Source organism: Oryctolagus cuniculus, chromosome 14 (assembly GCF_051225735.1).
Source record: "Oryctolagus cuniculus isolate XC-2025 breed Fujian yellow rabbit chromosome 14, ASM5122573v1, whole genome shotgun sequence".
NCBI classification, from domain to species: domain Eukaryota; kingdom Metazoa; phylum Chordata; class Mammalia; order Lagomorpha; family Leporidae; genus Oryctolagus; species Oryctolagus cuniculus.
In genome coordinates this window covers 48,157,238-48,173,447 of record NC_142880.1, presented here as the reverse complement: position 1 = coordinate 48,173,447, position 16,210 = coordinate 48,157,238, and the positions used below count along the sequence as shown (strand labels likewise).

At 35.7% G+C, this 16,210-nt stretch overlaps 1 protein-coding gene across 4 annotated transcripts in view; it reads left to right on the top strand.

Annotated features, from left to right (window-relative positions):
- The window catches only part of CDH18 (cadherin 18), a 974,018-nt gene that overhangs the window by 857,125 nt on the left and 100,683 nt on the right, over positions 1-16,210 (top strand). For all 4 annotated transcript variants that reach the window (XM_089313132.1, XM_017344660.4, XM_017344659.4 and 1 more), the window contains one exon: positions 13,577-13,764. In XM_089313132.1, coding sequence (XP_089169258.1) covers positions 13,577-13,764 — 188 coding nt within the window. The remainder of the gene's footprint in view (positions 1-13,576; positions 13,765-16,210) is intronic.

The window sequence follows — 16,210 nt, the reverse complement described above, 5'->3', positions numbered from 1 at the left end:
CATTTTTTTGTGTATTCTTCTATTTCTTTAATGTTTTGTAATTTTCATCATAGAAAACTTTGACCTCCTTGGTTTAATTTATTCCGAGGTACCTTGTTTTTTTTGTACCTATTGTGAACAGGATTGATCTTAGAAGTTATATCTTGGCCAGCGCCGTGGCTCAATAGAATAGGCTAATCCTCCGCCTTGTGGCGCAGGCACACCAGGTTCTAGTCCTGGTCGGGGCGCAGGATTCTGTCCCGGTTGCCCCTCTTCCAGGCCAGCTCTCTGCTATGGCCCGGGAGTGCAGTGGAGGATGGCCCAGGTCCTTGGGCCTGCAGCCACATGGGAGACCAGGAGAAGCACCTGGCTCCTGGCTTCGGATCAGCGCAGTGCACCGGCCGCAGCGCTCCGGCCGCGGCGGTCATTAGAGGGTGAACCAACGGCAAAAGGAAGACCTTTTTCTCTGTCTCTCTCACTATCCACTTTGCCTGTCAAAAAGAAAAAAAAAAAGAACTTATATCTCAGCCATGGCATTGTCTGTATACATAAAAGTTATTGATTTTTGTGTGTTAATTTTATATCCTGCCACTTTACCAAACTTTTTATGAGTTCCAAGAGTCTCTTAGTGGAGTCTTTTCATTCCCCTACATATAGAATCATGCCATCTGCAAACAGGGATAGTTTGAAATAGTATAACCTTTGTCTAATAGCTAAAATATCAATAATAAGAAGAACAGTAACTATAATGTTGATTATTTCCTTCTTTATTTTGTCCATTTCCCATTTGGAGTTACCGATTGAATATAGCACATAAACAATCATCAAAACGTGTGATTACATTATCTGCCTTCAAGAAGGACTGAGTAGTCTGCATGCAGATATATGGAGTATGAGTTATCTAAACTGATTGGATTTTGTTAATCTAAACTCTGCACTTAGTCCTGGGAGGTAGCTCTTCCTCCTGGGAATATTTTCTCTACTCTCCACTGAGGTCCCAAAGTTGAAAATTTTCAAATTTCCCAGTACTTCATGTCGAAATCATTTAGATTTTTGGCCTTCTATCTTCTCTTTCTATGGATTGCATAGGCTCCACATGTGTGAATGTAGCTTCTGTTACCCATAATCACAGGAAAAACTGCATTCAGATATTTGGCCTCATTTCTCTTAAAATTCTTCTTTGAATCTTTACTCTGTATTTTCCACTACTGTTGCCAACTCTGAATTCACACTGTCTTCACAAGCAACATATTTTCTGCTTAGACTCTTTCCTCTAGCACTGTCTTTAAAAATACCCTCAATCACTGTGGATATGAAATCCACAGTGTCTGTCTCTGTGTGTGTCTCTCTGCCTTTCAAACACAAATAAAACAGGTAGTAGTTCAAGTACTTGGGTTCTTATCACCCTATCAGGAGACTTAAATTGAGTCTGGGCACCTGGCTCTGATCTGATCCAGCTCTAAGTGCTGTGGACATTTGCGGACAAAATCAACTAACAGGAGATGTCTCCTTGTCTCTCTCCATCTCTATCTTTTTCATGCCTTTCAAAAAAATAAATAAAAAGAAATATTACTGCATATTGCTTCCTTTCTTTCAAAAATCATACCTCATCCAAGCCTTCCTATGTTCATTTTTCCAGTGGCTTGAAATAGTAACTTTATGTATATCATACAGCTTTAATAGTAATAGTCTCTGAGATTGTTACATATTCCACTCCATCAGAGCCATATTGGAAAGTTCATCCCACTTAAGTCTAACTTGAAAGATCATGGAATTTAATTAGACATATATTAAATCAACTTGACATTCTGATTGACTAAACTATGAACTTTGAAATAAAACTGAAATATTCAAATTAGTTATAAAATCGGCAGTGGGCAATAGTATAAATATTTTATTCAGTTATCAGGAAGACAAATGTTTAATCTCTTTAGACTTATTTTTTGAAATAAATACAATAAAATTATTTAGCTATATATTTATTAAATAAGGCATGTATATTTATAGCATATATTCCTTTGGACAAAGTCATAGCTATAAATAAATAACACTGTTACATCTAATGGTTATAAAATTGGATGTTTTGAAATAATTTGAGGTTGTCTGTCTAGAAGTTTGCCATTCATAATATGTAAATCTTTTTATGGTTTGATTTTAACCTATTTGATTGCATTCCATGGCTATGTTATAGATTAATTCTTTTTTACTTACTATTTTATATGTTTATGGTCACAGAGTTAACTTCTGTTAGAAAATACTGACTGTTACCAGTTTGTTTTTATAAATCAATTTATAATTCCACACAGTATGATAAAAAGTAACACTAACTTATAATTACATTTTATAAGGGTGAGAATTTAATCCAGTAGTTAAGATGTCCATGTCTTGTGATCACTGGAAAATCTGGATTGAACACTTCTCTTTGGATATTGAATCCTGCTTCCTGCTAATGCAGACCTGAAGGGACACAGCAGTGAAGCAGCGATTGTGTCCCTGTCACCCAAATGGGACTCCTGGATTGAGCTGCCGCCTCCCAGTTTCAACATGGCACAGCCACAGCTGTTTCGGGATTAGAACGTGATTCAGTAGATGGGATCTCTGTCTGTTTATGTGTGTGTCTCTGCCACTCTGCTTTCTAAACAGATATATAAGTACATTTACAAATTAGATATTTATAGAAGTCCTTCCAGCATTTATGAGTCATTTTTATGATGAAAAGTGAGAGAATATTTTTAAAAAGTGGCTCACTCTACCAATACTTTGAATAAAAACCTTATAACAGCAAAATCAGTCATATGATATTGCATGTTGACTGATAGTAACAGAATGGAATAGATTAAAAACTGTAAAAGTATTATTCTAGAGATTCTAGAGAACAATGATGAGTTTGATGTAATACAATTGCCATTTGCAAGTGTGGCATTCAAGTAATTGTAGTATTCACATTTATCATATTTTTGGATTAAAAACATTGCTTGTCTGATGAAATGCTTAATTATCAATATTCAATGTGTCTCTTAAATGCAGGAAGATTCATGATCATGTATATATGAAAATATCTATTTAACATATGTAAAATTATATATATATATTTATACCATGCCCAGCATAAACTATCCATATAAAATGGTTGAAAGAGAATATTTGAAATAGGTCGATCTGATCAAGAGAAAGACAAACTGGATAAGTCAGACCTCACAGCTGAACCACTTCCATGTCAATTCATGTTCCCTGAGAAGCTTCTATAAACACACATATTGGATTTTCACTTCCACAAACTACCATTTGTGTAAGGAAAATATGAAACAGTCTGAATAATTGTAATAGGCAGCTTTTGTAGGCTGGGATTCCGGGTTAATCTTAGGGAATGACTTTTTAGCTCACCTGGAAAAGCTACTGAAGCAAAAGCACAGGTCTTTTTAAAAAGCAATTAGAGCCAATACTGTCCTGGGGAAAGAGTATATTGAAAGAGACAAGCTTTGGTGAACCACATGCCCTTTTATTCTTCTCACCAAGCCTTCCTTTACTAAAGGAACTTCACTAATCACTAGCATTGCATTACACAGTCTAAGAACTTATGTGAAAAGGATCGCATATGTTTATAAAAGTATGGCACTTCCAGAAACAAAAGTATAAAGTAGTGAGACCTATGTATTATTTTGGAGTAAAATGATACAGTCCTGAGATTAAATTAATGAATCTAGCACCACTGAAAACAGTAAAAGAAAAAAAATGTGCCAGTGAATTAGAATATATCTTAGCAAATATACACATATATTTGAATTAGGAAAAAGGATTTTATTAGCAAATTACAAATAAGTTGTACCTAAAGTATAAGTTTACACCTTGTACCACATATCTCAGAAATTCTATGTGTTATATACAGAAAAGCAGATCATTTCTAACATTTTGAAGAAAATTACATTTTTGTAGTAATAGTAAACTCCTTTGTAGGATCAATACTAATTATCATGAATTCCCCCATATTCATGGTATCTTTCCTGAATTTCCCAATTCTAAAGAAATGTTCAAGTAGTAATTATTAATATCTTGACTTTATCTTGTCTCTGTGTGTGATTTAATATTTTAGCCATTTTTAACGTTTATAATTCAGTGATATTTTGTATGTTCACACTGTTGTGCAACCACCATTACCATCCATCTACAGTTTTCATCGTGAAAATTGAAACCATCTACTCATTTGCACCAGTTCTTCCTTCTCCCACCCAACCCCCCATCTCTGGCAACAACTTATTTCTATGAAATTGACTGTTTTTGGTATTTTATATAAGTGGATTCATACAGTGTGAGTATGTGTCTTTTTGAGTCTGGCTTACTTCACTTAACAGAATGTTTAAGATTAATCCATGTTGCAACATATATCAGAATTTAATTCCTTCTTAATGTTATTATATTTCATGTTTACAGTACATTTTATCTATTCATTCATGTACTGCTGGGCATGTGTAGTGAATCCATCTTTGGCTATCATGAACAGTATCTCTTTGAGATCTCATGTTCAGTGCCTTAGATGTATGCCCAGCAATGGGATTGTTGGATCATATAAAATTCTGTTTAATTTCTTAAGGAATCACTATACTATTTCCCACAATATCCTTACTATTATATTTTCTCACAAACAATGCACTGGAATTCCAGTTTATAATTTCTCCCCAAATCAGAGTGAGCCTAGTCCAAGCTGTAGTCCAGGAACTACAGCTGGGTCTCCTACAAGGACAGTTGCAACTGAAATACCTAAATCAAAATCTGCTGCCTCCCAGGCTCGTTTCTAGGGAGCTGGATCAGAAGTGAAACAACGGGGACATAATTTAGGTCTCTGACATAGGGTTCAAGAGTTCCAGTCAGTGGCTCATTCCAATGCACCACAATGCCGACCACCTATTGATTTTGATTGTGTGTTCTTAATCATTAATGATAAGCATTTTCAACATACTTTTTGGTCAGTTTTATGTCTTCTCTTGAGATATGTCTATTCTGTTATTAATTGAATTATTTGGTGAATTTTTGCTTTTGGGTTAAATTCCTTATAAATTCTATATATTAGCCCTTTGCCAGATGTGTAGATTGCATACATTTTCCTCATTCCTATAGGTTGTCTATTTATTCTTTTGATTATTTCCTTTGCTTTAGAGAAGATTTTTAGCTTGATGTAATTCCATTGATCTATTTCTGCTTTTCTTCCCTGTGTCTTTGTTGCCATTTTCAAAATGTGTCATATAAGCCAACATCGTTAAGCATTTCTCCTATATTTTTTCTAGTAATTTCATAATTTGGGGGCTTACATTTAAGTCTTCAATGGATTTTGAATTGAAATTTTAACTTTTAAGAGATGAGTGTTTTTACAGCATAATTTACTGAATAGACAGTCAATAGGCTAGCCTTTTCTCAGTTTTGTGTTCTTGAGTCCTTTGTCAAAAATCATTTGGTTATGAGTGTGTGAGTTTATTTATAAATTGTATTCTGTTCCATTTGTCTGTTAAATGCCAACACCATACTGTTTTAGTTACTGGAAGTTTGTAGTGTGTTTTTAAGTTAAGTGGTGTAATAATGACTCCACTTCATTCTATTTTATCAAGATTGCTGGGGTCATTTGGCATCATATGGTTCCATATGAATGGCATGATTGTTTTTTCTATTTATATGAAGAGTGACACTGGTATTCTAATAAGGATTCCATGGAATCTATAGATTGATTGGGGTAGTGTTAGAAAAAACGTGGTTGCAAAAGAATCAGAAACGGAGAGAGGCAACTCCACAGCTGGGACAGATTTATTAGAGAATAAATCTGTGAGGGGTCATGAGTCACAGGTGCCAAAGATGCTCCCCCACAGGCCGAGAGGGTTTTGTAGGATAGGGTCAGGAGGGACTTTGCAGTTCCGCAAGTGTTGCAGCCTCAGCAAGACTTGCAGCCACATAATGAAGTGGATCTGACACCTGTGATTAAGTCAGTTGGGCCTAGGACACTTCTCAAGCGGGAAGTGAAGCAGACATAGCACATCTTGCTCCTCTCCTTCTAGGTTCCTGGGATAAGGCTGTGAACACACCTTTGGCTGTACATTCTAAGCTTCTCCTCTTTTACATTAGATAGTATGAGAACCTCCCTCTCTGCTTCCCTCCCTCCCTCCCTCCCTTCCTTTCTTTAGAAGACAGTGAAATAGACCTCACATCCAGTGGTTGACTGGTTTGCTCCCCAAAAGCTAAACAAACAAACAGCCAGGGCTAGGATGCACCAGATCTCCTAGGCAGGGACTTAGGGGTAGGAACCTCCATTTCTTGACCCATCGTGGCTGTTTCCCAGGGTCTGTATTAACAGAAAGCTAGAGTCAAGGAGCTGTAACTTATTATCAAGTTTGAGTACATCAGAGTAATGCAGGTATCTTAAACATTACTGATTTTTGTATCCTGCAACTTTCCTGAAATCGTTTATTAATTGCAGTAGTGTTTTGATGGACTTTTTAAGGGTTTCTTCATATAAGATGATGTCATCTTCAAACAAGTATTGTTCCATGTCCCATTTCTAATTTTGATGTCATTTTCTTTTCTTGCCTGATTTCTCTGTCTGGGATTTTTTTTTTTTTTTTTTTTTTTTTGCCATTATCTTGAATGAAAATGGTGAAAATGGGAATCTGTGTTTTGTTCTGGATCTTAGAAGAAATGCATTAAACTTCTCCTTTCAGTATTATTTTAACTATGGATTGTAGTATTCAATTTATTGTTTTGAAGTATGTTACTTTTAGATTGAGAGTTTTGTCATGAAGTGATGTTGAATTTCATCAAATTCCTCGAGTCTACTGAAATGGTTGTATAGTTCTATCCCTGTATGTCAAGGATCATTATGTCATTATGATGTATGACATTTATAAGTTTGTATATGCTGAACCATTCTTGCATCCCTAGGATGCATACAACTTGATCAGTGTGATTAGTCTTTTTAATGCTTTGTTGGATTTGGTTTGCTTTTATTTTATTGAGGATTTTTGCATTTATGTTCATCATAAATATTGAAGCTTTATTTTTTTTTGTGGTGTATGTCTCTGGTTTTGTCATCATGGTGATGCTGAACTCAGTGAGTTGGGAAGAATATCAACATCTTAATTTTTTGAACACCTTGAAAGGAGTTGGTGATTTTTTTTTTATTTTCTTCTCTAAATTTAGCAGTGAGGCCATCAGGTCCTGGGCTTTTCTTTGAGGAGAACCTTCTTGTTACTAATTCAATTTATTGCTTCCTATCCTTTTTTTTTTTTTCAGGTTTCTGTACAGTTGTTCAAAATCTTTTTTTCCATGAAATTACTAATACTACTCTACTTCATTTCTGAGTTTATAATTTGAGTCTATTCTGTTTCCCTTAGTCAGTCTTGGTATAGGTACATCAATTTTGTTATTCATTTTATATATAGAATTTGGAACTGATCTGTCACCACTCACAAATGAAGGTCTGTTAGTATTGAGGTGATGATGGATCAGGAGTGAGTAAAAAGGTTATAAATGTTTTACCATTTTAAATGAGACTCTTTCTCAATTGAATGTTTTCTTGGTTGCTCCAGAACTTGACCTTTCCAGAGTTTTGCTGCTTAGTTCATTCAATTTCAAATTGTTTTCTCATGTTTTCATTGAGGAACAAGGACTTGAAGCTTCTAATTGGCCATTTCAATAGTTAAATCTGTTTTTTTTTAAAGATTTATTTATTTATTTGAAAGTCAGAGTTACATAGAGAGAGAAGGAGAGGCAGAGAGAAAGGGAGAGGGAAAAAGGTCTTCATCCGATGGTTCACTTCCTAATTGGCTGCAATGGCCGGAGCTGTGCCAATCTGAAGCCAGGAGCCAGGAGCTTCTTCCAGGTCTCCCACATGGGTACAGGGGCCTAAGGACTTGAGCCATCTTCCACTGCTCTCCCAGGACATAGCAGAGAGCTGGATTACATGTGGAGCAGCCAGGATTCAGTCTGGCGCCTATATGGGATGCCGGCACTGCAGGCACCCCTTAACCTGCTGCACCACAGTGGCGGCCCCTGTATCTGTTTTAAACCCATTAAAAATGCCATAGAATGTCTCTGATATCTTTTTCTAGGTAAGAAAAAAATTCTACCCTCAAAAATAAGACATCAAAATGCTATAGATTCTATACTAGATATTTGGGATAGCAGATACTGATTAAAGAGAAAGTTTTCTCTCCATACACAGTATAATTTATGGTATAGCAGGTTAATCCACCACTTGAGACTCCAGTACCCCTTTATGGGATATCTGCTTTGAGTCTTGACTATTCTTGCAATCCAGCATCCTGCCAGTGCACCTGGGAAAGCAGCAGATGGTGGCCCAAGTACTTGAGTCCCTTCCACTGATGTGGGAGAACCAGTTGGACTTCCAGGTTCCTGGCTTCCACTGGGCTGAGACCTTGCTATTGTGGATATTTGAGAAGTGAAGTAAAGAATAGAAATTGAATCTTGAGTCATTCTCTCTCTCTCTCTCTCTCTCTCTCTCTCTCTCTCCCCCTCTCTCTCTCTCTTTCTCTCTTCCTCTCTCCCTATTCCTGTCTATGTCAGCCTACTTTTCATATAAATAAAAAAGTAAATAAATACATTTTTCTTGTGAAATGATATTGTTCATTGCTTAGATCCCAATGCTTAGCTTGCTTAGATTGTATGGTACCTGATACCAATTACTCCTTAGGTTTTGAAATGAAATTAGAATGTATGGTTGTACACATGTAAACAAAGTTTAAAAAATGCTAAATCTGTTATTATAAGGGACTGTAGAATCACAGCTAAGCAACAGTTTTACAGTGCTTAATTTGACTCACGGTGTTTGATTACCCCATAATTGTTACAGTAGGCTAAATCACTATATACTTTTGCCAGCACTATTGTATGCATTACTCTCAAATCCTTAGTGAAATGATTCAAGATAATTTTCAAAGTAATTGAAGAAATCTGGTTATTATTAAGAAAATCCATTGCTTCCTGTCTTGGTGCCAGTTTTAATTTTGAGGGAAGCATTATCTCTATTTTGAGAAATAGCAAATTATTTCACTGTGCTTGGTTATGAGTGTTGAGATTGATGTTTCATTGCTGCCAAGAACTCTACATTGCAATTAGTTGATGCGTGGCTATTCTGAGCAAAGACACATGCATCATGCAAGACAAATGGCACAAAATAGAATAAAGAGAGGTTGAGAGCCAGTGCCCAGGTTCACAACCAAAGGACAATTCAGGAAACAAGATAGAAATATATTTGAACAATACCCTGATTTATATTTTCATAAAGTAATAATTCTGTGAACATTTACCCTAATGAAATATAAATAAAATTTAAAACTTGGGAAAATACAATTAAAATCAAAATAATTACAAACTCCGAAAAACCTGTCCACAAAAGCAGAAAACAAAGAAACAATTTCACTATTAAATAAATGCTAAGCTTTGATGTGATACATATCACAGGAAATCCAGTGAAATCTTACAGTGACAGAAAGAAATCTCACCTTTTTATATAGTCATTCAAATAAAACTCATCACATGCCTGATCTTAAGCAAAAAAAATTTCTGCAATTTAAATGACTCCATAGTGAAATTTGTCATATATACTATATCTTAGATTCACTTGGAAATTGTGATAGCATCTGTTAGTTAATTGGCTTTCTCTAAAGAAAAAACAAACACACAAAGTTCTCACAGCTTTATCACAGGAGGTAGCTTTGCAGTTCTGATATAGGGGCAGAAACCGTGAGGCAGGGTCTCTCTTTTCCTGGAAGATTACATTTCAGAGAGATGGCTCCTAATTCCTTAAGAAAGTCATTTCTAGATTATAAAGCTGACAATAGAATTAGTTAGCATTTAAAAGGATTTACATGCTTTTCAGAAATCGAGAAGTAATAGGGGTTGGGGCTTTAACATATAAATTTAGGGAAGACAAAATTTAGTTACAACATGTATGTACTTAAGTAGATAACATATTTAATATTTGTGAGGACATATTTATGTGTGTGCATGTTTTTTGTGTAAAATTATCACCTCAGTGTTTATTTAGTTCTCTTGAAAACTGCATAACACTCTAAGAGCATATGACCTTATTGTGACCCAAAGCACATAGTAGTTTGAGGTATTATTTGTTAACAATAGAAATGCTGATCGGAATTTACTATGGAACCATCTATCAGGTGTTCTTTGCTTTTCTTTCTTTTTTTTTTTTGGCTTTGTAAGATCTATTTCATTTATTTGAAAGGCATAGTGACAGAGATGATTTTCTCTGAACATCACACCAAAGATCCAGTGATGACAAGAACTAAAAATGTTCCATTGAATTCAGCAAATCTTAAATAACTACATCAGAGGTGCACATGATTTATCTGGAGCTACACTGTAAGTCAATCCGTGTAGCAGGTTACAACAACCAATATTGGGAGCAGCATTACGGTCTAGTATGTAAAGTCATCACTTGCAATGCCAGCATCCCACAAGGGCACCAGTTCATATCCTGGCTGCTTTACTTTCGATCCAGGTCTCTATAATGGCCTAGGGAAAACAGTGGCTAATGACCCAAGTTATAGGCCTGCCACTCACCTCGGAGACCGGGTCTAAGTCTTGTTTTATTTATTTATTTATTTATTTATTTATTTATTTTGACAGGCAGAGTGGACAGTGAGAGAGAGAGAGACAGAGAGAAAGGTCTTCCTTTGCCGTTGGTTTACCCTCCAATGGCTGCCGCGGCCGGCGCGCTGTGGCCAGCACTGATCCGATGTCAGGAACCAGGTACTTCTCCTGGTCTCCCATGGGGTGCAGGGCCCAAGGACTTGGGCCATCCTCGACTGCACTCCCTGGCCACACAGAGAGCTGGCCTGGAAGAGGGGCAACCAGGACAGAAACCGGCACCCTGACCGGGACTAGAACCCGGTGTGCCAGCGCAGCTAGGCAGAGGATTAGCCTGTTGAGCTGTGGAGCCGGCCCAGGGTCTAAGTCTTTAAAAAAAGAAAAAATTACTATATTTTTTGTAATTTTATCTTATTAGTAGCATCCCATCTGTTTTGCTGCACTGAATTCAATGGAAATGAGTCATTATATTTAGTCAATATTGAAGGGGGAAGAATTATACAAGGGATGAGCATTGGGAATGTCAGGATAGTAGGAGGGGTCAATTTACTGGCTGCCTACTAAAAATTGATAAATAATTCACAATTTATAGTGTTTTAAGTCTATATAAAGTAGATAAAACAATTTGAATAAAATCCATATTGTCTAATAAGACATAGTGATTGGGAAAAGTTACTGTTCTGACAATTCATAGACTGTAGAGTGAAAGATCAGTTTTTTCTATACCCATGATCTGTGTCTTACAGGAATATGTTCCATCTGGCAAGACTTGGTATAAATGATTTCTGAGTCATAAGCTTTTATGACCTACTTGCCAAGTTTTTCCATCTTGTTTTGTAAATACAACCTGATTTAAAATGCTGTCATTATAACTCTCAGATTTATCTGTTTACGTAGGATTCTTTGTCGGTGAGGGTTCTTACCCCAGTGTTAACGAGCAGAAATTCTTTTGTGAGGCATACAGATTTGTGATAAACCCTAATTTAGTTGGATTTAGAGACCATAATATCTAGGCAACTGACTCATTCTAGACTCTATATCTTAATAAATTTTAGAAGATGACTACTAATTTATTAATTTTAAAGTATTTACTTGTTTATTTAGATTTAACAATTTTAACATTTTGTTATATTCACTTCATTTGTAGATATTATGCACATATATATTTTCTTGAAAGGGGATATTAAAGTCATATAATGTGAGATTCAAGACAACGATGTAAAGTAAGGAAAGAATTGTATATTATTATGTAGAGAGTGTAATTCAGTGAAGGCAATATTTATAAGTCCATATATATTGAGTATATCGCATCCACACATTTATTATGCTCTATTAACTTTCATATATTAGAGAAAACATGTGGAATTAGTCTTTCTCATCTGATTTATTTCACTTAGCATAATTATTTTCCATTTCAACCACTTTCTTGCACATTTAAAGATTCCATTCTTCTTTCTGAGTAATATCCATAGTGTGTATCTACCACATTTTCTTTATCTAGTCATCAGCTGATGAACTTTTTTTTTAAAGATTTATTTTATTTATTTGAAAGACAGAGTTACAGAGAGAGGTAGAGAAAGAGAGAGAGAGAGATCTTCCATCCACTGGTTCACTCCCCGGATGGCCACAATGTCCAGAGCTGCACAGATCTGAAGCCCGGAGCCAGGTGCCTCCTCCAGGTCTCCCACACAGGTGCAGGACTTGGGCCATCTTCTACTGCTTTCCAGGCCATAGCAGAAAGCTGGATTGGAAAAGGAGCAGCCAGGCCTAGAACCAGCGGCCATATGGGATGCCAGCGCCTCAGGCCAGGACTTTAACCTGCCACGCCACAGCGCCAGCCCCAAGCTGATGAACATTTTAAACATCTAAGTTGATTCCATAGCTTTGCTATTGTGAATTGGGCTACAGTAAACATGAGAGTGCAGTTAACTTTCATTTTCTGATTTCATTTCCTGTGGCTGTACTCTTGTAAGTAGGATAACTAGGTCACATAGTAGAGGCATTTTTAGTTTTTGGAGGAATCTGCATACTATTGTGCATGGTGGATGTACTAATTTGCATTTTCATCAACAAGGATTTTAAAATCTTTGATAACTTTATTTATATGCCTTACAAATTTCTCTCAAATCCTTTCTCAAACTGAAGAGAAATAAACGGTAGGGGCCAGCACCGTGCTTACTTGGTCAATCCTCCTCCTCCTCCTAAGTCTGGCTCTCTGCTGTAGCCCAGGAAGGCAGTGGAGGATGGCCCAGGTGCTTGGGCCCTGCACTCACATGGGAGACCAGGAGGAAGCACCTGGCTCCTGGCTTTAGATTGACGCAGCACCGGCCGGCCATTTGGGGGGGCGAATCAATGGAAGGAAGACCTTTCTGTCTCTCTCTCTCACTGTCTAACTCTGTCAAGTAAATTAAAAAATAAAATAATCAGTCAATTCAACTTAAAAAAAGGAAAGAATGGTAAATGATTTTTGAATATATTTATTATCTTTCTCTTTTATGGCTTACATATTTTACTAAATATCATTATTTTTATAAAATAGTAAACTGTGTAACCTATGCCATTTTCTCCTTTGTTTTCCTGTTTTATTCCATGTTCTCTATACTGTTATATATGAACTTGAAATGCTGCTTGGAAGAAAAGAATTGATACTACATTAATTCTTTAGTAATCCAGTTTTTATTTAACTTAGGTATATAAACTTGACCTTTATCTATTTTTCTGTTGCTTAACAATGTTGGGCCAATAAAATATTTAATATTTATCTATACAATTTCTTTCCATGTAAAGTATTTAGATATATTCTAAAATCTACAGAAATGCAGTATTTCATCTTAAAATAATATCCTAATTTTAATATTTGAAAAAATCCTCATTATACATTGCTTAATCTAATGTTCATTTGAATATGTGGCTGAAATATGTATTGCCTTTTTGCTGTAAGATCATTTTATGAATGTTGTTATTGTTAAGTTTCATGTGAAATATCTTTCAGAGCACTATCAACTGTATGTTCCTGAGTCAGCTCAAGTTGGTTCAGCTGTTGGGAAAATCAAGGCCAATGATGCCGACACAGGCTCAAATGCTGACATGACATATTCCATCATAAACGGTGATGGTGTTGGAGTTTTCTCCATCTCCACTGACAAAGAGACCAGAGAAGGGATCCTTTCCTTAAAGAAGGTAAAGCACACAAACAAAAAACATACTTTCTATGACTCAGTCAATTCACCCATCTTTCCATTAGTAGAAATGTCAACAGAAAGATGAGTAGCCCATGCCCCCTGATCATTATTTTCTCCTTGAGATACAGGTACATTTCAGTTATGGTTGGGTTCAACTCCTCAGATCCTTTGTCAGGAAATATATTTTCTTAAGGAAGGAAGAACTGATGTGAAATACACTAGGAATCATTCTTTATGTTTCATCTCTGCTCACATCTTGATGAAATATTCCAGTGATATCCATGAAATGCATATAATTAAGCTCATCAAAGTGTAGTGAATTTTTAAGAGCAACAGGAATTTGCTGATATCCAATTAGTGATATTCATTAATAAACTGAGTCCTTACAATAAATAATCTTAGAAGCAAGAGTCCTTTACTAATTTGTTAAAAATATCTAAGAGTGGACTGAACAAATATTTGAAGACTCATAAAAATATTTTTTAAAAACTGTATTGTTCTGATTGAATAAACTCAGGTGTATGATTAAATTTTTTTCTAAATCACTATTCTTAACTATTGGTGTACATAGTTTATGATAGAACAAAAAATAAATAGAAGTAATAGCCCTTGAGTATTTTGCACACAAATTGAAGACATAAACTTACTAAATAATATTAGGTTATGTTACTTTATAACTATGTTACTTTATAACTTTAATTTTTATAATGTTGTATTCAAGAAGAACATAGCATCTTAAACATTTTTGAAAGATGAAGTAAAAGAAGGTACTTCAATTAGATTCTACTTTTTGTATTTCTTTGACATTCTGGTGTGATATCCAGTCACAGATAAGAGTTTTGCTTTCCTATGGCTCTACCTTGTTTTCTTGCTCTTTCCCCCACCTCTTCTTCCATTTTTCTTGCCTTTCTGGTCTATTTATTTCTATTCTGCTTTCTTGTCCATTTCATTTCCATATCCTTTTATCTTTGGACAATACTTACTTACTTTCTATTTACTTACCTACCTTCCTCCTCTGCTTTCCCCATTGAATATTTGGTTATAGCAGTTTTCTCCAAATTTATGCATATATTAATAAAAATATACCTGACTCAGCTTTTGTGTTTTCAAAAAATCATACTAATGCAACAGATCTCAGAATTTTCAGATAATAGATTTTTTTTCATGAATGCCCATTATGTTAATGTTATTATTCCACATTGTTGTAATCCATGTAACATTCAGGGACATTTCTAACTAATATAAAATCTCCTCAATGTGTAGATAACACACATTAAAAGACGTAATTTTGCTTAATAATCATGGATTCATCAAATCAGCTTCAGTACACCCATTAACTTTCTCCTCATTTTTTTATTCGTAAGATGGTATCATTGGGGGGAAAAACTATTATTAATTTGCTTTTAAGAATATATGACACTGGGCCAGCGCTGTGGCTCAATAGGCTAATCCTCCACCTGCAGTACGGGCACACCAGGTTCTAGTCCCGGTTGGGGCTCCAGATTCTGTCCCGGCTGCTCCTCTTCCAGGCCAGCTCTCTGCTGTGGCCCGGGAGTGCAGTGGAGGATGGCCCAAGTCCTTGGGCCCTGCACCTGCATGGGAGAACAGGAGGAAGCACCTGGCACACCGGCCGCAGCAGCCATTGGGGAGTGAACCAACAGAAAAGGAAGACCTTTCTCTCTGTCTCTCTTTCTCACTGTCTACTATGCCTGTCAAAAAAACAAACAAACAAACAAACAAACAAAAAAAAAAAAAAAAAAAAACACTGGTGCCCTTGTAAAAATAAATGGGAATGCAGACAATTAATGCAATAGGTTCTAAATGGAACTCCCAATGCAGTGCCTTAGTGTATTATGTGCTAAGATTTTAGTTTGAGAATAAGAGGAAATTCATGTCTTTCGAACCTGGATTCATATATTTTGGTGTAGTAAGACTGGAAGGGGACTGAGACATTTGTCATTTTAACAAATATTCTAACTGATTGACTTTAGAATATGTTCAGAACATAGACTGAGAAATTTAATCCCAATATGAAACTTTACATGGTAAAGTGAATCCATATATTTATCTATCATCTATCTACTATGTGTGTATTTTGTATATTTTACTATTTGCGTTATTTATGATAATAGTTTCATATTTACTTAAAAGTGAACATGAACTTGTCTTTTAAATCTTACCAAAGGAGATTGCTAAGCACAGCTTGAAGTACTTAAATATTTACAGAGCAATCATCATCACTGGTATACATAAAACATAAGTGTCTCAACAAGTGTATTTTCTCATTGACATCTTACATTCTCAGGACTGTCAAACCTAGATTAAGAATATATAATGAAAAAGTCAACATACTCATTGTTATTTAACAAATGTATGTATTTTGAGTGCCTCATGCTCTCACTGCATTGCTCCATATGAGATACCCCAAGATGAGAAAGATGAGC